The 27,462-nt window shown below is 34.2% G+C and overlaps 2 protein-coding genes and 1 pseudogene across 2 annotated transcripts in view; all 3 read right to left on the reverse strand.

Moving 5' to 3' along the window:
* Nucleotides 1-27,462, reverse strand: part of LOC142340905 (mitochondrial dimethyladenosine transferase 1-like) — a 498,997-nt gene that overhangs the window by 344,102 nt on the left and 127,433 nt on the right. The gene's annotated exons all lie outside the window — the stretch shown is intronic.
* LOC142340904 (guanine nucleotide-binding protein G(I)/G(S)/G(O) subunit gamma-12 pseudogene) overlaps nucleotides 1-27,462 on the reverse strand; it is a 407,251-nt pseudogene that overhangs the window by 312,082 nt on the left and 67,707 nt on the right.
* LOC142341276 (5-hydroxytryptamine receptor 1A-like) overlaps nucleotides 21,452-27,462 on the reverse strand; it is a 40,642-nt gene continuing 34,631 nt past the window's right edge. The window contains exons 6-8 of the mRNA XM_075392194.1: nucleotides 26,593-26,799; nucleotides 23,112-23,291; nucleotides 21,452-22,085 (exon numbers count right to left, since the gene is read on the reverse strand). Of these exons, the coding sequence (XP_075248309.1) occupies nucleotides 21,607-22,085; nucleotides 23,112-23,291; nucleotides 26,593-26,799 (866 nt within the window). The 3' untranslated portion in view covers nucleotides 21,452-21,606. The remainder of the gene's footprint in view (nucleotides 22,086-23,111; nucleotides 23,292-26,592; nucleotides 26,800-27,462) is intronic.

Genomic DNA, 27,462 nt, shown 5'->3' on the forward strand with positions numbered 1-27,462 from the left:
ATCTGTCCAGAGGACAAATATTGGAACAAACATGGATTTCGGTTCAACTGATTATGATATCACAGACACAAAGTCGATTTTGGCCCATCAAAAGACCGCCCAGGTTTAGGTCCAGACCCAAATTGAGCTATGATCAGACTATGCAGACTGAAATGACCTCTGATCAGACTTTCCAGACCGAAGTTACCTCTGATCAGACCATCCAGACCAAAATGATCTCTGATCAGACTTTCCAGACCAAAATGTCCTCTGATCAGACCGAACCCAGACTACTGTCCAGACTATAGTGCGCTTATGATCAGACCCAAATTCAGACCATTGTCCAGACTATAAACAGACTATGATCAGACCATCTTCAGTCCATGGTCCAGACTCAATTTCAGACCATTGCCCAGACCTTAATCAGACTATGATCAGACTCAAATGCGCTCAAAATAGTCTGATCAGAGAAAGATTTTAGATATGAACAAATCTCTTAATTTTGCTATAATATATTCATTTCATAAAAACTGGTGTTTGCAGTATTAAAATCATCTAAGGAAAAACCAATTCTGAAAATATTGCTAATGAAAGCGAAACCTAACTGTTGAGAAAAAAATTTATTTACCATACCCCTTAGTTCATTTTTCTGACTCAATGGATGAACTTAGACAGCTTTCCACAAGAAACGTCGTGGTCTTCAGTTAATCAAAATTTCCTCTTGAGGGGACCGGCATTTGCTATCAGCTGGACTCCTTGTTTCTGATCAGAGTCATCGGACTTTAGATGAGTCTTTGATCGGAACGCTGCTTTATTGTTGCCTCTTGGCAGAGCCAACATCCCTCAATAAAAAAAAACAAAAAAAATTAAAAAATAATGCACTCGAAACCAGACCTTCCAGACCGAATTGACCTCTGATCAGACCGAACCCAGACCATGGTCCAGACTATAAAGACTATGATCAGACCGAATTGACCTCTGATCAGACCGTCCAGACCGAATTGACCTCTGATCAGACCGAAATCAGACCATGGTCCAGACTATTTTGCGCTCGAACCGCTTTCCAGACCCTGTAATTTCGGTCTGGGAACACAGGGGTGTGCGCTCGATTGGGTCTGATCATAGCTCAATTTGGGTCTGGACCAAAACCTGGGCGGGTCTAAATGCTCCAATCGATGCACTAGTAAGAAGGATTGCCCTGCACAGTCGAAGATGAGATTGATTAAGCGCCGCTATGTTATACAGGTTGTCAAAGCTCTTATAAAAACACCGACCGTAATCAGCCCTCAATTGATATTGACTCATATAGAATAACGGCACTTTACCAAATGTTGAAACTATTCAAAGGCATTTGCACCAAATACAATTTGGCATAACCCCACTATAACTCAATTGCGTGGGTGGAAACTTAAAAAAAGGAATGAGAGAAAAATTTCATAAAGAACCAAGAGAAACGGACAATTGAACACGTTTCCTCTAGAAACTTCTCAAAATGTGTTCTCAACGCAGCTACAATTAGAGGTAGCAGAAATCTACAGGGAAGCATTTATGTTTGATCAAATAGCGTGTTCGGAAGCAGTGAATTAATTTTCAAGAACAGGCAACGTAGCACCGTTTCAGCCTTAAAAACGCCAAAGTGTGGTTTGGCACTCTTTTTACAACCACCCTTGGACAGATGTACTCCGATGGTGTGCAGGTGTTCATATTTATGTGATGTCTTCACTACAGTTATCAACCAATGCGAATGAAGCGAATGCACGCAATTACGCTTTAGTATATTACATCGAGTGTGAACACTTCTTTAAGAGGAATCAAGTTCCGCTACGGCTTTTCAACAGGAATTGTTGTATCGGTTCTAAAAACAGTTAAAAAATCATTTGCAACATTTCGAAACCAAGCCACATCGCCGCGGACCATACAACTACTGAGACTATTGTGCCGTCAGTGTTAAACGCTATCAAAGTGAGAACCATCAACATGATCTGCCATAATGAAGAAAACTGCGTATTTGAAGGTTGTTAGATCGGATAGATTTCTCTCAACTGTTAACTCATGTTCTCTAAAATGCTAAAACATTTTTCTTTTTGATGGTTGTTGTGGCCACACAAATTCCCGCATCGGTGCTATCACTATCATCAAAATAAATTCTATGCAGCAGTTCTGCCAACCCAGAAAGACTTCTGCCTTTCTCTACATGATCGGTCTAATATTGTGGTTTTATTTCATATATTTCCCTAAATTAATATTCTTGGCTTGGACAGGTCAAAAACATCAAGAACTCCCCAAAGAGGAACCAGGAAACCGAGGCAAAGGACATCCAGCCAGGAAAAAATCACACATTTAAAAAAAATAGTTTCAACGAACAAAAATTTTTGTTATCGAAACTGTCGTAGTATAGTTTAGAAACGCAACGCATTAAAAAAACTAGTTTTGCACACAGGGCCAATTCAATATACAGACACAATGAGACCTTGCTGACTTTGAAAGACAACCACAATCTATTGAAAACATTGACAAGATTCCGCACAGATTGAGAAATGAAAGAAGAGAAGCAAATCAAAATGGGCTTAAGTGTTTTGTTTTTGATTGCTAAAGTTTTCAATCCAACGCTAAAACGTGTTCTGCGCAAAAGAGAGGTCAAATTTGAAACTATTTGAATTGAATGTGAGAACAGCACGAAAGACACCTTCTTTTATTGGATTTGAGTATAATTGACAGAAAAAGTTGAGTATACGTTTTATGGAGTCTTGAACTGATAATTCAATAGATCAAACAACCTGTTTCTCATAGGATTTTTGAGTAGAGCTTAGAGTCTTGCAAAAAAGCTAAGACCGCATCAAAAACTAGCACCAGTCTTACTAATTACATCTTCACTAATTTTTCATGCTTGGAGAGAAAGTATTATCACAACTTTGGAATCGAGCTGAGATCAAACAATTTTTTTATTTTTCATTCTTGCAGAAACAATTGGAGAAAATCGTAAAAGAACAAATTTGTTATGACACCGAGTTCTCAAAAACTTTCATTACTGTCTATCGCAATTAACCTTGAAAATGTTCTCTACACTTTTAAAGATCCAGACTTTATGATTCTAAAGTTTGTTAAAGAAATACAAAGCCTTCATTGGTGGCGCCCCACTGGCTGCTTACTATAATAAACGATAAAAATCTAATTTATCTTTCGTATTTGCCGAGTTGCTCAATCAAACAACAAACAATGAAATATAAAAAATCTTCAACAACACAAGAAACAAAAATAAAAATATGCAACTGGTAACAATAGTTAAAAGTCCTTTGCTGTTATTTTTAGCAATCCTTAAGAAGTAGTCAATCATTTTAACTATGAATTTTTGAAACTTGCCATCACATTACACCAAAGAAAACGCGAAAATTGGTTTCAAAGAACTATAATAACAAGTTGAAGCCAAAGAGAAAGTTCACCTTAAGATTTATTACGGAACCGGAAGTAAATAGCGTTCTTTGATCATTTAATTCGAATAAGCAACTTGTTCTGATGGCGCAAAATTCCAAATTCCTATTATCACATAATAAAATTCTTGGTAACCGGTTTATTGACCGAAGAACGATTCCATGGTAATTTGAAAATCATTTGCCTCCCTTCTTTTCAAGAAATGAGATCTAGACGATCCTGAAGGTTATAGACCAGTCTCTGCTACAAGCACGCTCTACAAATTTTTGAAAAGCTAATGAAGCTAATGTTGAGGCAGTCATAATCACATTTGAACGAGAACAGTTTTTCAATGTACCCTCCGAAATTGATAACAATGAATTCGTCTCAAATGCTTTGCTAGATCTATCTAAAGCCTTTGGCCCAATTAAACTTGATATACTGTCCCATAAATTGCTCTCATTAGGTTATGACAGGAGGGGATTGGGTTTTGGAAAATGGCATGTTTGATAAGAGCAGTTTATGCAATCAAGAGTACACTTATGAACGGGGTAGATGTCAGTCATTGCCACTATAGTTTTGACGAACAAATCAGTACGAACAAAATTTCTTCATTTGGACCTCAAATACAAATGACATTACCTTAAGAACTGGTTTTTCGCCTGAGCTGTAGAATCTTGGAGTGACTTCATCATATCCAATCATTAGTAATCCTAAATTTCGAACCTTGAAAGTAAATCGGGGCCCATTTTTTAGAGATATTTTAAACTTTCAAACGTTACAAGATTCTGACCAAAATTTTGAAATGACTTTTAATGCCGTAGTGTGCTTTAAGTACGCACTTGTCAAAATTTTGAAGGTTCTTGTTTAAATTGCTGGCATTGTCTAATTATAGACAATGCCAGAATTTTAGGCTCAAAGAACGTTTGGAATTGTAAACAAATTCTGACATAGCTGACTCTCTGAATTGTAAATCTGATGGATGCTTATTTTAAAGCATCTGTGTTTCTTCTACTCACCGCTAAGGCATGCTTCCAGCGGTTCTGCAAGACAGTTATCTCTCAAGAATCTTGCAGTATTAACGTTATCTTGCAAAACTCCTGCAAATCCGACGGTAATCTTGCAAGACTTTACAAGATAACCGCCCCATTACGACTTTGGCGCAGCTTCATTGAATATTTATTTTGTTTAGTTTTCGTTTTTAATTGTTGCTGAACGTTTCTACTTCAACAGACAGTTTGCAAAAGAAAATTGTATTTAGTAATGTTGCTCGACTGCTCCGTTCTTTATCTCTGTATCTTCAACTGCCAAATTAAGAGCCCTTATGACCCTCTGGCATACTTGAACATTAATTCAAAACCAATTGAAGCTTGATGCAGGTTGGGAATATCTTATAAGTGGATCTTTTTCCAAAAGTTGCACGTGAAATTACAATGCTATATCATATGCACTAAATAAGTTCAGTTGTTTAGTTCTTGTTTTTTATAAATGATGTTGAGCTATTGATTCCACTACTATTACGATTTGCTTGACATAAAATGAAAACAGAAGGTTGACTTTTAAAGCCGCAGCTTTTTTCCCCTCGAATATTCAGATAAATTCAAAACAAATATTGAAATAAAACAAAGAGGCTCGGTAATGTGCGTACGCACATAATGTTCCGACCCCGCGCGTCTACATTCTTAATTGTCTACCAAATGATGAAGAGAAGGTAAATTTTCAAAAGCATATATATCGTTCAGTAAACCACTGATCGAATACAATAATTCCACGCTAGAGCGCAGATGAAACTTCTTGTTAATAGGACTTCTAGAAATAACAATAATAAAAATCAAATAATAAACATTATTTAAAACCAAAACTCGATGTTAATATTTTAAAAAATCAAATCAAAATCAAACTCGCATCAGATATGACATAGACATAACAAATTAACCTATCCTACTTTAGAAAATATATGGTACCTGTCCTCAATGCGACTGGATAACAGGACGACAAAAAAACCGCAAAAAGGTGCGAAGTCAAAAACTCGTTTCTATTTTTGAAAAAAATTAATTTCAAAATGATTATTATCATTGAAATTTAACTAAAATCACAAAAATGTTCATTTATTTCTCCATAAAACGCTATTGAGACAATTGTTCAAATACATAAAAATCACGAACATTTTTTTAAAAATCTCATAGTTATAGTAGTGAGAAAGCCGAGCAACAAATACTGGCAACTAAGGAGCTAAAGCAGTTATAAAATTGAATTTTAGCGCACTGGAAACGGTTTGTGACCTTTCTTTACAGACACTAAGCTAGAAATCGACCGGAGAACAAAAATTTTTCAAATGAAATTAATTGGTCGAAGCAATCAGTCAAAACATATAACCGACTGCGAAAAAAAATTGAATCAACAAAAGTAAATGACTTCTTTTTAGTGCGATTCAAGTACATGGTGCCGAAAAATAGAGCAAAAGAAAGACCGTTGAAAAATTTCCTTTTTTTAAAAAAAGGTTAATTTGAAAGTCATTAAAACAAATAGCTATAAACTGAAAACTTTATAAAGGTTCAGTTATTTATTTACTGGGGAAGCAGCTGACAGCTTTCATTATCAAGCATGTGTCGAACAAGATCAAAAAGAAAGACAAACGTAGGCAAAGTTTAAAAAAAGCCAATAAAATTTGCGAGAGAACTTTGTCTCAGCCCTAAAGCATAAACTAATCAACGAAACCAGTTAACATGTTAAGATACCCTACCCTTTTTTGAACGCTGTGCATTTTGCCAACGATGCTTTCTTCTATTGGACTTGTCAATATTTTTTAAACTTTGACAAGGAAACAAAATCAACCTATAAACTGTGCAGTTATGCTCGAAATTTTTTCTTTAAAGAATGAAAGCTCGTTGTATCAAAACGAGGAAACCATTAGTTATATATGAAACCGCTACAGACATTAATTTATATATCACATGAAACGGGCTGCCGTCTGTTTTTACTCAGACTACGCCAGAAGTTGCGAGAAAAAAGATAAAATAGTGGCAGAGTTCAGTAATTCACCAACATTTTCTTAAAACAGATATAATCAAAATCAGGAGGGACATTAGAGAACAATTGAAGGCATTCCCTGGGTTAACTTATACTTCTCAAAGAGGCATTTGAAGATTTGATGAGGGAGACTAAGTTATTGGACTACAAATAGTATAACAAAGAAAGCAACACATAAGAAGCCCATAAAATTTTACAAAAAAGCATGTAGTCGGAGCCATACCATGAGTTTAACACTAAAACCATAAAAAATTTAGTTGGGCATCTTTTATAAATAGTACGTCTTGATAATTGAGAGTCGATTAGTAGTTGTCGTCAGTAACATACATAAAGAACTATGACTGCAAAAAAAAACGTAAAGAAAAAGGCCGCGCCGCGTTTAAATCTGAAATATTATTTACCGCAGGGATCCATGGTGAGATCAAGATCATCCCTGATTTTGCTGCGCGTCAAAAAAAAACACTCAATTTTTTATGTGTTTGTTTGGGTATGTCAAATATAATTAATGCTTTTTGTACAATTATCTAGTTTTAGTTTGTAAAAAAACTGGCAAAATTATAATTCCAGAAGACTCTTAAGGACAGCGGTTGTACAACTAGCTCTCTTTATATAAAAATTCTAGCCAAAAAACTAATATAGGGCAATTCAGCAACCCTCTGCTATCTTCAAAGACAAAATTATTAACACTACCGTTAACAATTTGAACATAATTTAGCGAAATTTGGTGAAAACTACGGAAAATGTGAATAAAAACAACGGAATATTGTCTATTTTTCACAAAGTTTTAAACTTCGATAGTTTTCTGCAAAAAGTGAAAACCAAGCAAGTCTTTTTAATTTCATATTCTACGCTGGACTTGCTTTTTAATGATACCACTTAAAACTCTCTACGATGATTAATTCGATCAGTGGAGCTGACTGAACAAAAAAATTTTTGAGTTTATAGTTCCCCCCCCCACTAAATTGGGTCGGAACAATAAATCTGTACCCACTTTCGATGTGTTGAACAGGTACGATTATTTGTAAAGAAAGCGCTCACTTGAAGCCAACTTCACTAGAAAAGTTGTTCAAATTTAGGTTAGACGAACAAGAGAATTGACTTGGCTCTGAGTACACTTCATTGCTTTTTGCATTTTAGCAAAATTTTCTGAGATCAGCGAAAATGCGAATATCATCAACCAAATTGCCGGTCGTTTGTCGCTAAATGCGTCACGTCTTTTTATGTGCAATCTAGCGACAAAAGTTATGCGAAAACTAGCTACTTATCCCCCGAACGAAGGTTCGTCAACGGACTAATAACCCTGATCAAAGCGTTAGAGTCAATTACAAATGTCCCCAGATTGCACACACTAAAAATGCTAAACCTGCTGAACTATATACCAAAGTTTGAGCGTGTCAACAGTATTCGCTTTGCTTTCCGGATGTTACTACACATGTGCGGAAAAAGGCGATTTTGCCGAGTATATATACTCGAGCAAATGTGCTTTTTGTCATGAAATAAAACAATGGTATGTGAAGCAACCTTAAAAGTTGCTTAATAATTGTCGACAAATCTTCTGTTGTGAACAAACCAACCTGATTTTTCCAACCACATAATTTATGTGGGGTTAGCATTTTCATGCTAACGAAACTTTATTGTCTTTTTCAATTTTGGAAAAAAAGATAGAAAACTTATTCGCCTCAAAGTATCATGTAACGATGAGAATTTTTATACATTTTCAAGCATTGAAAGATTGAAAAGTTCAAGAAATAGTTTTAGAGTCATTTCTACTTATTAAGTTTCTCATCAAAAAATTGAAGCTTAAAATTTTCGGTTTTCGTAGCAATCAGAGCAATATCTGAAAAATAGTGAAAATGATTCTTTTAAACGGAACTGTTATTTAATAGGCATTCAAACAAGAATTAAAACTTGATTGTACATTAATGCCACGCTAGAGGGCAGATGAAACTTGTTTTTAACAGGACTACTAGAAAAGCCAATAATAAAAATCAAATATCAAACATTATATACGACAAAGATTCGATGTCTATTTTTTGAAAAAAGAATAACAAAATAAAACTCGCATCAGCTATGATCTAGAAATACCAAAATAATTTATATTTCTCAAGAAAATATAAGATACTTGTCCTCGATGCGACTGGGTAACAGTTCGACAAAAAAGCAAAAACATGCGAATTCCAAAATTCGCTTCTATTTTTGAAACTAATTTCAAAATGATTATTTTATTTGAAAATTAATGAAATCACAAAACTGTTCTTTTGTATCTCCATAAAAGGCAATTGAGATCACTCAATGCCCAGTGTACGTCATACGGCTCGCAGAAGAAGGTCAAATATATGCAAAATTAAAAATTTCGGATCTATTCTGTTTCGGCCCCCAAGCTAAGTGGGCTTATTTTTTCAAGCCCCAGGCGCACGTGCTATTTTTTACATAGTAATGTGCTATATAACAATATATAACTTGAAACCAGAGGGGGTAAAAAACACTGGGGGGCCAACAGAAAAGATCCGAGAAGTCGCTACGACAAATATTAATTCCGAAACAGATTATATCTAAAATTTCAATTAAACTTGCTCAATAATAATTGGCAGTGAAGCCGCGAAAAATTATCTTAACAAATAAGCTTGTCACAAAAAATTTAAAATGTGTTCAATTACACAATGTTTCAAAGCCGATAGGATCTACCGTTTATGTTATAGTTTAAAAGGATATCAAAAATCCGTAAAAATGAACAAATATCAAAAATCAGAAAAATTTTATAAAAATTTCGTAGTAAGAATTGCGAGAAACAGTTTACTGAAACTAAAACCGTTATAACGGCTGAAATAAAGTTCAGTCGAAACGGATTGTCACCTGTCTGTACAGGAACTAAGCTACAAACCGACCCAAAAACAAAATTCTTTCAATGAAATTAAAGGGTCAAAGCAATCAGTCAAAACATATAACCTAGGGCGAAAATAATGTTTGAATCAGAAAAAGTAATTGAGACTTCTTTTTAGTGAGATTGAGATACATGGTGGCAAAGATGAGAGCAAAAATGAGACCGTTGAAAAAAATCATTTTTTTAAAAAATTCATTTTGAAATTCATTAGAACAAACAGCTATAAACTGAAATCTTTAAAAAGGTTCACTTATGCTTCCTGGGGAAACAACTGACAACTGTCATTATCAAGTATATGTTGTACAACAACAACGAAAAAAACACAAACATAGGCAAAAAATAAAAACAGCCACTAAATTTGGCGAGAACACTTTGACTCAGCCCTAAAGCCTAAACTTTTCAACAAAAACAGTTAACATATTCAGATATGCTTTTTCTTAACGCTCTGCATTTTCCCAACAATGTTTTTCTTCAATTGGACATTTGTAAAATTTTAGTAATTCGACAAGGAAACAAAATTGACCTATAGACTCTGCAATTTAAAAAAAATAAAGTAAAACGCGTATCAAAACCAGAAACAATTAGTTGAATATAAAATCGTTACAGACAAGAATTTTCAATTCACAGGAGGGGTTTCCCACTGCTCTTACAGACACCATGCCCGAAATTGAACGAAATAAGATAAACTAGAGGTTCATTCGAAAAATTTACCGACATTTTCTTATGGCAGATATTTTCAAAGACATAAAGGACTTTAGATAACAATCGAAGGCATTGTCTAGGCTCATTTGCACCTAAAAGAAATAGTCGGAGCCATATCATGAGCCTAACTTTAAAATTATACTATAATTTTGCTGGGCTTCCTTTTATTATATAGTACGCGTTATAATTGAGGACTGATAAGAAATTCTTGTCAGTAGTTTACATAAAGAACTATGAATGCGAAAAAAAATTAAGGAAAAGGCGGCGCCTCATTAAAATCTGAAAAATTGGTTACAGTAGGGATCAATGGTGAGATCAAGATAATCCTTGATTTTACTGTTCGTCGAAGAAAACAATTATTTTTTTCAAATGTTTTTTATCTGTATATCAAAAAAATAATGAATTTTTTATAATTATCGAGTTTAAATTTGCGAAAAACTGGCAACACTTTAAATACAGGTAAATCATAAGGACGGCCGGAGTACAACTAGCAATCTTTGTGTGCTTACAAGGGTATGATTGCAATTTTATGGTGTATACTACTAGCAAAATTAGGGAAAGTGGGCTAACAAAAGTATATTTGGTCCAATTTTGACAAAAGTTTGTCTTATTTTTGAAAAATTTAGCTTAAATTCAGGCTTAACATTTTGGACTGGACATCTTAGCAACTCTCTGCTATCTTAAATGAAAAATTAATAAGACACACGCCGACAATTTTAACAAGTTTTTGCAAAATTGACGAAAATTTGGTCAAAAAAACGCATAATGTGAATAAAAACAACGGAATATCGTCTACTATTCACAGAAATTTAAACCTCGATAACTCCGTGCAGAAAATGAAAACCATAAAATCTTCGTTTTTCCGCATTTGACGCTTAATTTGCTTTTAATTATACCGCTCACAAGTCTCTACGATAATTATATCGATCGGCCAAAGTTGACTGAACAAAAAAGAATCATTTGATTATATAGTTCATCCCGCCACTAAAGTGGTTCGGAACAATAAACGTGTACTCACATCCGATGTGGTCAACTGCTGTAATTATTTATAAAGAAAACGCTGACTTAAAGCCAACTTCACTTTTAAAGTTGTTCAATATTCTTTAGGATAGTTGAACCCGAAAATTGACCTGGCTTTGCGTACATTTTGTTGCCTTTTTGCACTTTAGCAAAATTTTCCGAGATCAGCGACAAAGCGAAAATCATCGACCAAATGGCCGTTTCTTTGTCGCTAATTTTGTCACGTCTTTTTATTCACAATCTAGCGACAATAGTTTTGCAAAAGTTGGCTACTAATCCCCGAATCAAAGGTTGATCAACAAAATAGTTTCCCTGAACAAAGGGTTAGCCTTTTAAAATTTTCGCTAAATTGCGCACACTGTAAAACGCGAAACCTACCGACTTATATACCAAAACTTAAGCTTGTCAACCGTATGTGCTTGTTTACTTTCCGGATAATAATACACTTAGGCGGAAAACGGCGATATTGTCAAGTATCTATATTCTCGAGCAAACGTGCTTTTTGCCATGTAATATAATAATGTTCTGTGACGCAACTTTAACAGTTGCTTAAGATTTGTCGTCATTTTAGCTATTTTAAAAAAAACAACTTGATTTTTCCAACCAACAAATTTATTTCGGGTTAACAATTTCTTGCTAACGAAGTCTTTTTAAAATTTAAAAAAACTTATAGATAGAAAATTTTTTCATCTCAAATTATCAAATTATCAAGTACTAGAAAATTGTATGCAGCTTCAAATGTTCAGAGATTTTAAAATTTCAAGAAATATTTTTGGGGTCAATTCTACTTATTAAGTTTCTCATTGAACATGAAGCTTAAAATTTTGGGTTTTCGTGACAATCAGAGCAATATCTGAAAAAAAAATGAAAGTAACTTTTTTAAGCGAAACAGTTTTTTAATTGGCATTCAGATAAGACACAAAATTTTTGCTATGAAATGTTGTTTGAAAGCCATTAGTTCCGAAGTCAATCATCAATTAAGAATTTAAAACTCAAAAGGTTTTGTTCTAGTCAATTTCCTCCATTGTTTACTTATGATTTTCTAGTTCAGATTTAATGCAAACTATAAGACATACTGTTTCAGTGTACTGGCCTCAGAAAAACGCATTCAAATTGAAATTTCGACTCTCGCCGACTGACTGATTTAAAGAATAAGTTCCTAACTTATGCTCGATTGATATTTTTACGTTCTGGACTTTTCTTGCTTTCAAATTCCATTATACTTTTTGTTCCGACCCCTCTTGAGGGGGAAGGAGCTATATACTCAAATGGGTTTTTTTTTGTTCAGTCAGTTTTGGCCGATCGATATGTTCATCGTAGAGAGTTGAGACTGGTATCTTTAGAAAGCTCGTATCTTTATTCCAGCGTAAAAATTGGAATTAAAAAGAATTTTTAGTTTTCGTTTTTTACAGGGAGTTATCGAGGTTTGAATTTTGAGAAAATAGAGAGAATTCCGGTGAGATTTTATTTTCATTTTCTGGAATTTTTGACAAAATCTTCGCCAATTTTGCCAAATATTTGTTAATTTTTTTTTAGAAAATGTTGTTTATTTTTGTTTGTAAAATTTTTTTTTGTAGGCTATTTTGTTAATTTTTTTGTCGAAAATTCTGATTAAATTTTTCAAAATTAGGACTTTTTCATCAAACACAGAACGAAATAAGTTTCTTTGGTCCAGTTTGATTAAATTTACAGGAAGTACAGACCCAAACACCACTAACACAATCTTTTCAGACTCAAAATGGGTTTTTTTTCAACTTCAAATTCCGTTGAGCGTGCTCCGTAATTAAAACATTGCCGTTTACTGCTAAATTTATTCGTTGATTATCAAAAAAGCAGAATTTATTTCGAGTTTTTAATTAAAACCATATCAAAATCTAAAAAATTCGAATAATTAAGGGTTCTTAGTGGTCAGACAGCAGTTTTGGATCAATATTGGATCAATAATTCAGATTGTAATCAGTCGGATTTTTATTTAAAAAATAGATCTTTTCTACATTAACTGAATAACAGAACATTTCAAACCAAAGCTCACTATTTATAGGTCCAATTGGATGCCTAAAAAGCTCCACATTGTTGTATCTAGTTGATTACTTGAAAGCTTAGGGTCGGTTTGACTTTTAACTGTATTTGATCTTTAAAAAAATATTGACTCATTGAAATTTGCCTCTCTTTTTCTCGTAATTTGGTCAACTTGTAGCTTATAGTCGGCAATGAAAGAATGCTTCTTTTTTCTATTGAAATTGAACTCAATCCTTATTGCAGTTTTCTGGCTCTGATATAACTAGATTTCACAATTTTTATAATTTTTTATGTATTTGCCCAATTTTCACGTTTTCTAGTTTTGTCTTATTATCACGTTATTGACAGTTCGTATATCACGTTATTGTTTTTCAAAATAAAGCACGATTGATTATTTTAAAATCGTTGAAGATTTAGATTATGATTTTAACGGCTTCAACACTACTTTCTCGGAGTATTTATTTGAATTTTTTAAATTTTGTCTTTAACTGTCCTTTTTACTTTGTCTTTTAGTCGTATGAAAAGTCCAGTGCAATGACCCGGTTTCATTGGCTTTTCATGGAAGTTTACATGATCCGATTTTCTTATATTAGTAGATAGCTGATGGCTTTCGTGACTCTGAAAACAATTGTTTTATAAGCTAAAAAACACTTTGTATTTTTGGAATTTTGCTCCTTTTATTGTCTGTTTGTAATCTAGTCTCGTTAATTACCAGCCAAATATGAAATAATTGTTGTCAAAAGAAGGTCTCAACAGGGACTGGTGTCACACAGTTCAATGTTTTTAAAGAATTCGTTGACTTTACTGGCTTCGACACAGAAAAAAAGTAAATTAGTTTTTGATTTTTGTCATGTTTGACGTTCCTTTTGTAGACTAGAGATATATTATGGATAATTTCAAATGTTACAAATGTTACGTGCTTGCTTTGGAAAAATAAACGAACCTATTTAATTTTTTCATTCATGGCGTTCAATGGCGTTCATGACTTTGGAAAATTTTTTTTCGAAAAATAAATAGTGTTACTTAATTTTTTAATCCACTTGTTACCTAGCTTCATTAATGAGAGTTTACAAAATAAATCTTTGGTGCTCATAGAAAGTGCAATGGAACATATTTTGATGGCTATAGTATGGCTTTACGGTTTCGAAAGCGTTTTCTGCCGAATTTTAATTGATTTTTGTTTGTTGTCTATTTGTTGTTGTTTTTGTAACCTCAACAAAATTGAATACCGGCAGTTCTTAATTCCTTCCGCAGAAGCATTGGTAATCGTACACGTATGGGATATTTTAGTTAATTTCTAATGGTTTTCATTTATTTGAGATTTCTTTTTGACGTTTCTCACCAAAATTGAAGCTTAAAGCTGTGTTTTTGTAGCAATCAGAGCGATATCTGGAAAAAAAATGAAAGCAACTTTTTTAAGCGAAACAGTTTTTCAATTGGCATTCAAATAAGATACAAAATTTTTGCTATGAGGTGTTGTTTGCAAGCCATTAGTTCCGAAGTCAATCATCAATTACGAATTTAAAACTCAAAAAGTTTTGTTCTAGTCAATTTCCTTCACTGTTTACTCATTATTTTCTAGTTCCAAATTGAACCAAATTATTAGACATACCGTTTCAGTGTACTGGTCACAGAAAAACACTTTCAAATTGAAATTTTGACTCTTGTCGACTGACTGATTTACAGAATGAGTTCTTAACGTACGCTCGATTGATATGCTTAAGTTCTGGACTTTTCTTGCTTTCAAGTTCCATTTTTTTTTGTTCCGACCCCTCTTGAGGGGGAAGGAACTATATATTCAAATGGCTTTTTTTGTTCAGTCAATTTTGGCCGATCAATATATTCATTGTAGAGAGTTGAAACTGGTATCTTTAGAAAGATTGTATCATTATTCCAGCGTAGAATATGGGATTTAAAAGTTTTTTTAATTTTCGTTTTTACAGTGAGATATCGAGGTTTAAATTTTGAGAAAATGGAGTGAATTCCGGTGAGATTTTATTCTCATTTTCCGGAATTTTTGTCAGAACTTCACCAATTTTGCCAAAATTTTGTTAATTTTTTTTTAGAAAATGTTGTTGATTTTTTTATAAACAAAAATTTATTGTAGGCTATTTTGTTAAATTTTTTGTTGAAAATTCTGTCTAAATTTTTCAAAATTACGACTTTTTCTTCAAAAACAGCCCAAAATAAATGTCTTTTGTCCAATTTGATTAAATTTACAGGAAGGACAGACCCAAACACCACTAACACAATCTTTTTAGTCTAAAAAATGGGTTTTTTTCAACTTCAAATCCGTTGAGAGTGCTCCGTAATTAAATCATTGCCGTTTTTTGCTAAATTTTTTCGTTGATTATCAAAAAAGCCGAATCTATTTTGAGTTTTTAACTAAAACAATATCAAAATCTAAAAAAATCGAATAATTAAGGGTTCTTAGTGGTCAGACAGCAGTTTTGGATCAATCTTGGACTGGTATAAAACAAAAGTACTTCGGATTGTAATCAGTCGGTCTTTTTTATCTAAAAAAATCAATCTCTTCTACACTAATTAAATAACAGAACATTTCAAACCAAAGCTCACTAATGATAGGTCCAATTGGATTCCTAAAAAGCTTCATATTGTTGAATCTAGTTGATTATTTGAAAGCTTAGGGTCGTTTTGACTTTTAAAAGTATTTGATTTTTAAATAAATAATGACTTTTTGAAATTTGCCTCTATTTTTCTTGTAATTTGGGCAACTTATAGCTTATAGTCAGCAATGAAGGAAAGCTTCTTCTTTCTATTGAAATCAAAATCAATCCTTATTGCGGTTTTACGCCTTCAGTTATGGTTTTCTGGCTTTGATAATACTAGATTTCACATTTTTTAAATTTTTTTTGTAGTTTCCCAATTTTCATGTTTTCTAGTTTTGTCTTATTATCACGCTTTTGACAGTTTGTATATCACCCTATTGGTTTTCAAAATCAGGCACAATTGATGACTTTAAAATCGTTGAAGATATAGATTATGATATTAACGGCTTCGACACTACTTTCTCGAAGCATTTATTTGATTTTTCTAAATTTTTCCTTTAACTGTCCTTTTTAGTCGTATGAAAAGTTCAGTGCAATGACGCGGTTTCATTGGCTTTTCATGGAACAATAAATAATCCAATATTCTGATATTAGTAGATAGCTGATGGCCTTCATGACACTGAAATAAATTGTTTTATAAATAAAAGAAAACACTTTGTATTTTTGCAATTTTGCTCTTTTATTGTCTGTTTGTAATCTAGTCTCGTTAATTACTAGCCAAATATGACATTATTGTTGTCAAAAGAAGGTCTCAATTGGGATTGGTGTCACACAATCCAATGTTTTTAAAGAACTTCTTGACTTTACTGGCTTCGACACGGAAAAAAGGTAAATTAGTTTTTGATTTTTGCGATGTTTGAAGTTCTTTTTGTAGACTAGAGATATATTATGGATAATTTCAATTTTCATGGGCTTGCTTTGGAAAAATAAACAAACCTATTTAATTATTTCATTCTGTGATTAATGGCTTTCAATTCTCTGAAAATTTTTTTTTTCGTGTCACTTAATTTTTTTAATCCAATTTTTACCTATCTTCATTAATGAGAGGCTACAAAATACATCATGGGTGCTCACAGAATGTGCAATCGAACATATTTTGATGGCTATAGTATGACTTTACCGTTTCGAATGCGTTTTCCGCCAAGTTTTAATTGGTTTTTGTTTGTTGCCTATTTGTTGTTGTTTTTGTAACCGCAAAAAAATTGAATACTGGCAGTTGTTAATTCCCTCCACAGAAGCATTGGTAATCGTACACGTATAGGATATTTTAGTTGATTTCTAAGGGTTTTCATTATTTTGAAATTAATTGTTTTTTAAAAAAATAATCGAAATTCACAACTTTACTCTTTCTGTTCTTTATTTGTTGTTGTTGTTTGATTTTGCTGTTCGCCTTGACTCGCTTTCTTAATATTTGCACATCTCATCAATCTAATGAACCATTATTCACTCCACTACTGAGTTATTAGCTTTGGAGGCTGTCTTTTCGTTCCTACACCAAATTTGAAAAATAATTGAATTTTTTGGTTTTTCTATGTTCCTCATTTGGTAGACAATCATGCCCCAATTGTGAATGAGCGGGGTCGGAACCTTATGTGCAATTGCACCTTACTGACTCGCCTTGTTAGTTTTTTAGAGTTCGATCATAATGATACGACAATTAGCAGTTGAATGAAATGAAGATCCCTAGTTGGCGTTTGATAAGAGGTTAAAAAACAAGTTATGGTCGTTCTAAATATTGTTCAGTTCATAAAAATAATTTGTCCACATGACGTCTGATCTCATTCTTTTTTTTCAATATTTTAGGGGGTTTCAATTTGTTTGTTGCATTTCTCAAGAAATGTTTTTAAAGATTTTTTGCGACTTGGAATTTTGGAGTTTATCATTAGCAACGATACTTAATTTTTCGCCATATAGTGAAGATTTAAAAAAGACTGACTTATTAAAGATTCATCAATTTGTTCTCTTACTTGATGTTTCAAATCAATAAAATTGCATTTACTTAATAATTTTTTCCAAATTAATTGCTTTCTTCTTTATTGCATTCTCTAAAATTTTCAAAATTTGTTTCAAAATTTTCAGGCATGTTTCATCGTCCATTTAAAAATTGAGGTCTTTTAAAATTATTTGTTTTTGGTTTTGTTGATCAAAAAATTTGTTCACATGTCTCGATCACACTGAGGCAACAATTTTGATTGAAAATAAGAAAAAAAATAATACGTGACTTTCCTCAGATCAAATAGCATAAATTGCATTAAATATTTTCTGACGATTTTGTCATCTAGGCAGTTTTAAAAAATTCTGCGTTGATTGGGTTCAAATTTTTCATGAAAATGTTCGAAACGTCAGAAGTTTTATTTTGTTGTTTTTTAAACTAAATAATGGTTAAAGCGAGCCCAATTTTTATTCCTCGTAAAGTTTCACATTTTTCATTTGATGTCATACCCCTAACACTAAGCAGTTTTTATTACGCTCATGCTCCGAAGCCGAAAATTTTAGAGCAAAAATATTCAAAACAATTTTACGCTCAAATTAAATCTTCTAAAACAAAACAAGGAACTTCAGAATCTTGAGAAAATTGCCTGCTAAATCCGAGAACTGTTTTGCAAATGGCAATCGGTTATCAAGTTCTTTCTTATTAACTGCAAGCCGCCACTTGATGAACAAAACTTCTGAATACGAAAGTCAAGTCAGTCAGACAAAAAATCGCCCAAGCAAAAAATTGCATAAAAGACAAACAGGATTAATATATTTGCTACAAATTGCTTATGAGAGCAATTAAGAACGGTTTCCTAAAAGTGCTTGTTAGACCGTTTATGATTAAAAAAAACTTTCTACTATAACTCATTGTTAATGAGGATCAGAGATGGTGACATTACGAGTGAGAGAGATAAAACGTGAACGAAAAAGAGAAGGAAAGGAACCCCAACCGAAAGAGAGAGAAGGAGACAAGAATACATTCCATGATTGGATTCGACACTGCAACTTTTAGTTTTCTAACTAAATTTTCCGAATAAATCATATAGAAAAAAACTGACAAAGGCAAAATTTAAAAAAAGTTTTCAACTTCGCAATAAAAAAATCAAAACCATTTTTTGTCTCGTATGTTCTGTCACCCATCTCCGAGATATGAAAAGTTTCGTTGGTCAGTAATGGTCGTTAAACTCAGAAAAGGACAAACATTGAAAAAATTTGAAAATACCAATTTTAACAAAATCTTGCTAAAATTCAAAAAATTAATATCTTAAGAACCATTTCTTTGTCTCAAGAGGCTATCCAGTATCCCTGTTTCAAGCCTGAAATAGTTTTACTGGTTCAAAGATCCATACGCTTGGAACATAAAAATTTTCCAAAAATTTGAAAAGTTTAATTTTTATCTATATATTACTTTAACTGGAGTCATTAAAAATGTTGATCACAATCCCACTCACTCTAAAAACTATTCAGCTGCTTATTATCAAACTTGGAGGAGGCCCCAGGGCCTCTTTTGCCGGAAAAAATCAAACATGAACTACTGCAAATATTTTAAAAAATTGCTTAAATTCGTGATATTAATATCTTGAAGAACATTCCATTACTTCTACAAAGTATGCAGTAACATATTATCAAACACTAGAGGAAAATCCCTAGTTCTTGAGGCTAGAAAAACCTTAAAAATGACAAAATTTTCACAAAACTTTAATATAAATAAATAATAAATAAAAAAATTGCAAGTTTTAAAAAAAAATTGATAAAATCTGTGATCTTAAAAAGTAGAAAATTAATCCATGACCGACAGACTTTTTTCAGTAGTTATTATCAAACCCCAACGGAGGCGGTTTTGGCCCTTGAGGCTCAACAAATCTGAATAAAGAATAACTATAAATGTTAAAAAAAAATTGGAAAAAAATGGCAAAAAAAAATCAAAAATATGATAAAATTCCTGATGTTGTTAAAATCGTGCAAGACATTCCGTTTAATCTAGAAACTATTCAGTAACCTATCGTCAAACCATAGAGGAAGTTTCTTGGCTCTTACGGCTGAAAAAACTAAAAGACGACAAAAAAATTTAAAAAAAAAAAACATTTAAAAAATTCAAAATTTATCAAAAAATTGCAAAAATTTGTGACATTAAAAATTGAAAAAAATATTCCATGACCGTTAAAATATTGTCAGTAACTTATTATCCAACCCCATAGGATGTTTTCTGGCCCCTGGGTAGACCTGAATAAGGAAAAAAAAATTCGAATTTGAAAAAAATTGCACGTTTTGTCAAAAAAATTGCTAAAATTTGTGATGTTTAAATGGTGAAACCACTCCTTTACCACTAGAAACAATGCAGTAACCTATTATCAATCCCTAGAGGAGGTTTTTTGACACCTGGGGCTGATAAAAAGAACAAAAAATGTCAAAAATTTTCAAAAAGCTTGAAAAAATTGCAAAATAGGATAAATCTTCGATTTTAGCAAGCGGCTGTTCGTCAGTAGCTAGTCATGGGAGGGGGCGGGGGGGGGGATGGGGGAGGGGTTGGGTGAGTTGGGGTGGGGTGGGGGGGGGGTGTGCACCGGGGGCTGATTGGGGGCGCAACACTGGGGTGGGGCAACAGTGCGGTGGGGGGAGGGGTGGGCAATAGGGGGGGGGGGGGGGGGGGGGGTCAAAAGTGGGGGTGTCTTCAACGTCTAAGAACCGCCCTTCACACCATAAGTATAATCATAAGTCTCCAAAACTGTTTGAGCTGAAACAGAGCTGAAAGGCTCTAAGAGCACTGAATGCCCGCTGGGCGCTACCTGTTTATCCCGTTTTTGAGGACGAAAAGTCAAAAGCGTCAGACAAAAAATCGGTCAATCGAAAAATCGCATAAAAAAAGACCGACAGGACTAATATAATTGCTACAAACTTCGTTTGAGAGCAATTAATCAGAGCATGGGAACCATATCAACCAAAGTACCCAAATTGTAATGAAAGAATATCAATAAATGTAGAAATTTTCCTTGGCGAATTGGTGGTGCTTATGATGTTCTGTGCTGTGAAACTATCAGAACTTAATGTGATTTCAAATTCGCTATAGAAAGGTTAAAAAAGAAGCTTGTATAATTTTTTTATTTTGGTCTTCGCCAGCCTCTAAAATTTGTGCCATATTGCCTTTTAGATTTTGCGATGGTTGAAACTGGTTCGCATAGCTGATTATGAAAGCGGCTTCTTTTGTGAGCGCACGCACCCCCTTTTATGACAGCTAGTTTGATATTTTTGGTGGTGGTCAAGCAAGCCGATAGGCAAGCAAGCCGAATTTTGAAAATGAGGTCAAGTAAGACGAACAATTTTGGGATACCCGTATTTTAAGTTGCCCCTGGCGGGCCGGTGGGCGCGCTTCGCGCGCGTCGCGGCTTCGCCGCGATAACCGGCCCGCGTTTCCGGATTACATCCCACAGCGGATGAGAGGCATGGCCATGGAGAGCGGTCTGCTGAGGCCCGTACCCACTAGATGTCTAAAAATTGACGTATTTTTGTTTCTTTGGTGCATTGGAATACATTATGCACTATAATACTACGCGCAGTATTGATTGCAACGGCTAACAATGTATTATTTCTGATAGATTACATAACTATTGCATAACTTTCGGCTTGCTTTTCTGTCGGCTGACTTTTACTTCGGCTTCCTTTGCGTTCGCCCAAATTGTTTTGTTGCAGATTGGATCCGTGGAAGGTTGAGCGAGGTTACCAAAATTAATTCAACCTGACTGATTGAGTTTTTGAGTTGTTATGATTTGATACGTTTCTCTTCGCTAAATTCATCTTCTTAAATGATGCTTTTCTAGATATTAAATTTAATAGATTCTCTTTTTTATCCGATTGAGTGAGATTATCGAAAGTGAGAATTGAATTTCCGTGGCTTATTTCATGAGAATAACTCCAGAGTTGACCAATAAGCAACAGCAATAAATTTGAAAGTTAATAAAGCTCTTCGCATTGCAGCGTTGATCAATAAATATTATATTGATAAATTTATGTTGTTTGTTTGAATTACTGTCTGTGAATTAACTCTTTGAATGCCTGTCGAAGATCGTCATTCATCAAAGCGTATATGATAGGATTTAGGGTTGAGTTCAAATATCCTAACCAGTCAATGAGCAGAGACAGGAAATACGGAGGCTGGCATTTTGCCCCGCAAAACGGGACTATTAAAGCAATGAGGAAGAATGGCAGCCAGCATACTGCAAAAGTTGCCAATATTATGAACAATGTCATAATAGCACGTCTTTCCCGCTTTTCGGCTGCTCGTTTCTTCCATTGGTTGATTCGACCGCGCATTCGGCTAACTGCAAATATCGGTGAAACGCCTGGAAGTCTCAGAGAGTTTGAAGTTGTGCTCAATTTTGCATTTGGTGCACTTTGTGACAACTTCTGGGCCAGGGTTAGACCAGATCCGGACGATGATTGCTGGGACAGTTTCTGGGCAAGGGTTGACCCAGGTGTAATTGAACTCGATGCCAGTTTTTGGGCTAAAAAGTTCGAAATCAACAACTGTTACTTTAAAATTCAAGACATCAAATTTATCAAATTATGTGTTGTTATGATCAAGATATCAAATTATGTGTTGTTTGTAAAAAAAACGGATCTTTTCAACAATTGCCCCCCCCCCCCCCTTTGGTACCTAGTAGAGAATCGCCTCCCCTTCTGTGCTATACTTTACCACAATATTAGTTGGCCTACAGTTTAGATAGCCGAATAATAGTTTAAGCGCAATTGCGGACCGCTGTTCACGGCCATGCCTCTCACGCATTGTGGGATGTAATCCGGAAATCGCGGGTCGGTTGCGCCCACCGACCCGCCAGTCGGAAATTCTTTTCGCTTCGTATTCCAATTCGGCTAATTGCCCTAGCATGGCGCATTTTATTCTATCCAGTTTAACACAGTATGAGCATACACGGATGCTTATTACTCGTCTCTGATTGGTTAATAAATCACTCGCTTAAATTCTATTCAAGAATAGCCCCCCCTTTTGCAAAAGGGGGGGCAATTGTTGAAAAGATCCAAAAAAACAGCTACTTTCTTGTAAGCAAGCGATAAGAGGCCATGAGCAGATTTTGGATGGCTACTAATCATAATTTCCAGACTACGTTGTTGCTACCAGAAACCGTTAAAGGTTCGTGGGTTACCCCTGAGCGCAACCCAATACGGTCTAATTACAGCTGGAGGGGGTCGCGCACCTCAGCCTGGGTAGAATGTAACACGGAATATCCACTAATTCTAGGTAAAATTTTGGACAAAAACTTTTTGAATGCTTTCAGAACATTTATTTAAAATTAGAGTCGGCTCAACTAAAACTGTGTAACACAAATTGATCGATTTAAGATCCACTATTTAAGATCCATCGTGATTTTCTGCAACTTCTTTTTGTTGCTTTCCACTCGAATGGCAAATAGTCAAGAATGAGTTTAACGTATAGATTGCATAATTTTGTTCAGAATGAAGAATCACACATAAGACGCCTTGTAGTAAATACTTCATGTCAAAATGTGAGTTACCCAATGGAGAGATAGAATGGCCATTTTGAGTGGAGGGTGTTGTGGTTGCTGGAGAGGGGAGGGAGGTGGTTGCATTGACTGTTGTGGTAGTGGTGGCCTGTTTACAGGAATTGTTGCGCTGGGGTGAGAGAGACACAGCTAACAGTTTCAACTTCGGAGTGTTCAGATCCTCCAGAGCTACTTAAACAACAGCAAATTTACTTTCTGGATAATAGTTTATTATGTATTTTATGCCTGAATGATGTTTGAGCATCGGTAAAGTTGGATGTCCGTTAAGGCGGATGTTTTGGACTATCCTGAGCAAAGAAAATCTGAACCGACAAGACAAACCTTTAAGTCCTTTAGAGACCAATTTTCTATATAGTTTTTTATGCGTTTTCGTCATGCCAAAAATTATATGAAGATTCTTATCTTGCGACGTTAAGATCCTTACTTTAAGTATAAGCAAACCTGTAGATGAGGTACGCAAAAATCTTCTTGGAAGTAGAAAAAGCTATCAAAGAAAGAAAACCGTCTTGAATGAAAAAAAGCATCAAGTGTTAAGTTCTTGTAAGAGAAAACGTTATCTTGTAAGATCTTGCAAGACAAAGTGCATCTAGTCAGATCTTGTAAGAAAAATATCGTTCAAGCCGATGCATCAGTTGGCAAACATTCTACCAGTTTACCTATATGTTAGATTTTTGAGAACTCTGCGCGTACGCAGTGAATCGAAACTCTTTGCCTGGATCGGGGTTTCACAAAGAAATGGTAAGAGTGTTGCTGTGAATAGTCTCATCTCACTGTTGTTTCTCATATCAGCATTGTCAATTGGTAAAATCAATTAACATCCTGTAATATTTTGATGCTATTTACAAAAAATAAAATTTTAAAAGATAGCATTGATAGGTCAACCAGGGTTACACTTCATGATATTAACATCTCTGGCAAAAAAATAAAAAAAATTTGCTAATAATTTGAGACAACAAGACTGCTTGATAAACTTTGTTAAGATTTTGTCAAAAGTTTTTTTCGAAGAAAAAACAGGCAGCTTGCAAGATCTTGATATCTATTTTTGTCATGTTTCTTGCCTCAGACTTTCCACCAATCGAAGAAGCGTTTATGATTTTTTGTTTTTTTTTAAACGTGGGCATCAAAGAAACCGGAAGTTCAGGGAGTGCATTAACTTTGAAAGAGTTATTTAGGTGGTCAAATTCGAAGAACAGAGAAGAGAGAGTGGTGTTTTTGTTCATACTTTCTTTTAAAAGAGAGCGAGAATTGTAGATGTAAAAAAATTGTAGGCTAAGCGAGTCATTATTTTGTTCACGTGCTTCTTTTTGAAAACTGTTTCTTTTTGACTTTTTATGTTGTCTAACAGGTCATTGTTCACAAAAATGAAAGTTTTCTGCCTGTTTTGATATGTTTTTGAAGCTTTTGTAAGAAGAAACAGGAATTTAACGCTAATTTGAAGGTTTCTCAACTATTTTGCTGACTTTTAGTCTATTTTTGCGCTTTATGGCCCATTGTATCGTTCTATTGAGTCTATTGGTAAATGAATTAAATTTCATTTCTGTAGGCTCTGTTTACTACAAAAGATACAAGTTTTTTCTGACACAAAGTTGTCTCTTTCTATGAAATTTGACCAAAAATGGACAAATTTCACACATTTTTTTTCCATTTTTTCTCTTTTTTTTCGATAACCGTGATGTTTGTGAGCTCATTAAGGCTTGGCTTTTGTTTCGTGGTTAGAATACTAGTTTCCATAGCACAAAACAACGTTTTTTTGCGTTTGTACTTATACTAAATAAAACATAGCCAGCAGATTGCCGGAAAATAGCCGCGATAGACGCTTGGGGCCTTCCATGAATTAGAACAACTAAAGAGATTAGATAGACAGATCGACCACCAGTCATTTAATAGACCACTAGCGCTAGACTTTTTGGGTTAGCTTTGGACTGGTCATTTTTATAAGACACATAAGCTCTAAGGAGAAAGCCCTAATGGGGCTTTTCAAAATTAGGATCCTTTCCAGCTTCGGTAAAGTTGGATGTCCGTTAAGGCGGATGTTTTGGAGTATCCTGATCAAAGAAAATCTGAGCGCATATTAGTGGGCGCATATTAATTGCACCCCTCAGATGCACGTGCAATAATTTTTACATAATGACTTACTATGTAATGGCACGTGCTCTGTAACTGGGGGGCGCATAACGTACTGGGGGCACAAACGGAGAAGATCCCAAAATTAATATTCGAAATCAAAAACTCAAGACTCTAATAAGCAAGAATTAGGGCATATTTGTTTGGCACTACTTAGATGCACACTATTGACCTTTAATAAGTAAATGTCCATAAAACTTAAAGTTCCATAAGTGAGTTCAAAAGACATTTTTTTGAGTGAGGTAAGTCATTGCAAAAGTCAATTCAGAGAAGTCAGTGTAAGACAAAACAAAAATCTGTTAGACGAAGTAAAAAACAAAGCAGGACAAGTCCTGACGTACAATTCAAAAGAATTTTCATTGACTATACAGAAAACTAGACCTAGAACGTACTATGAATGGATTGGGAAAACCATTTAGAAAAAAAATCCGATCCAAAAAATAAAAAAAACAGTAAAAATCAAAACCAAATTGCCACATGTGAACAAAAAACCACTAGCGAGAAAGCAAATTTCTGTTCAAACACCGTTTTCTCACTCTACTTTAAATTTAGAGCGAAAAATCACGCCGCAAAACCACTCGCTTTTTCGCTCCACTTCCTGTTTCGGCGTGACCAAAATCACTACTCCAATTTGACTTCAGAAATCATGAAATTGTGTGAACAGATATTAAAAAAAAGAAAGCGCCCTAATACAATTCAAATTCTTTGAATTGTAAAAAAAAAATTAGGAGCGCTATAATAGCCGCCTGGAATTGAGGACGCGGCTATTTAAAAAAATTTAATTTATTCATGTTAATTTATTTTGCCGAATTTTTCTTTTGTTATGTGACTTATTATTGTTCTTTTCTCTTTATTGATGCGTTCTGCAAGGAGATATTAGCTATTTGAATGGTCAGAACTTTCGGTGATATGGCTTCGAAACGTTTCCGGAACTCTTTTGGCTATGTTTTCATGTTAAAAGCGTGAAGAATTTACTTTCAGTCAGACTTACATAATCATCTGTTTTGTTACCTTGAGCCCAGAAGTTGTTTTCAGTTGCTCTTTTGTTATCTATACTAGAATTTAGGTGAAGTAAAAACGATCATTTCAAGATAAGTTGAAATTTTAATCACGCTCTCATACCATGAAGTCCGTATATCACAAAGAAACGTACTGGAAATGGACAAACTTAAGATTTACAGCTTATGATTTTTGAATGTCCGAATTGTCGTTTACAGAATCTCCAAACATCAAAAGGTAATTGCCGACAATTACAATATTAATCCATTATTTTTCAATTTTTGTTCACATATCTACAAAAAAATTGTTTCTTTCGAGAGGAGGTTAGAGATTAGAGGCAGCCACTTACCATCTCCATTCTCTTCGTCTATATCCTTAGCAGCATTATTCTTCCCTCCTGCACCTGCAGTCTTCAGATTAAAAGAGGAGCTATGTCTCTTCTTCTTCTCCCACCTCCTCCTGGCCAAAATGTACATCCTCAGGTAGATTATGGTCAGTATCAGAAATGGTAGATAGAATGCTCCTATTGTAGAGTAGAGTGTGTATGCGTACGAGTCTGAAATACGAAGGTTACCGTCTTCATCCGATTTTTGCAAAGATGTTTTTAGGACCCCTCATAATGTATTTTTAGGAGAGGGCAGAGGGAAATATAGCTCAGAGTTCTTATTTATTTGACTATTTTTCCTTTATTTTGTTACAATTTAACTTAAATTTCGTCTTAACTCGGTTTTAACGCCCAGATCAAGGTTTTGGGTGAATTTTTTTAAGAAATGCGGTGAATTTTTGTAGGAAATTCGGTGAAATGCGGTGAATTTTTGTTGAAAATGCCGTGAATGCGGTGAAATGCCGCATTTCCCTTACAAAAATTCATTGCATTGACTTTTATGGCAAACTAATGTAAGAAATGCGATGAATGGGGTGAAAAAAAAGATTTCACCGTATTTGATACAAAAATTCACCGCGAAATTCACCGCATTTATTTTTCATAATGTTTATTGAATCTGATTTAAATTCAAGAGAGACATATCATAGAAGTAAGCGACAGATGGAGCAGTGGTATAAGAATTTGTAGACATGCTGGAGGTGAGAGGTTCGAACCTGTGTACGATATTTCACCGCCGAACCTCGACCTGGGCAGCTAAAATTTTGGTTCATATATGTTCAATGTATTAAATGAGTTCATTATAAGATGCCTTTATGATTTTCTTTTCATTAAAAA

Source organism: Convolutriloba macropyga, chromosome 6 (assembly GCF_964194025.1).
Source record: "Convolutriloba macropyga chromosome 6, txConMacr16.3, whole genome shotgun sequence".
Lineage (NCBI taxonomy): Eukaryota > Metazoa > Xenacoelomorpha > Acoela > Convolutidae > Convolutriloba > Convolutriloba macropyga.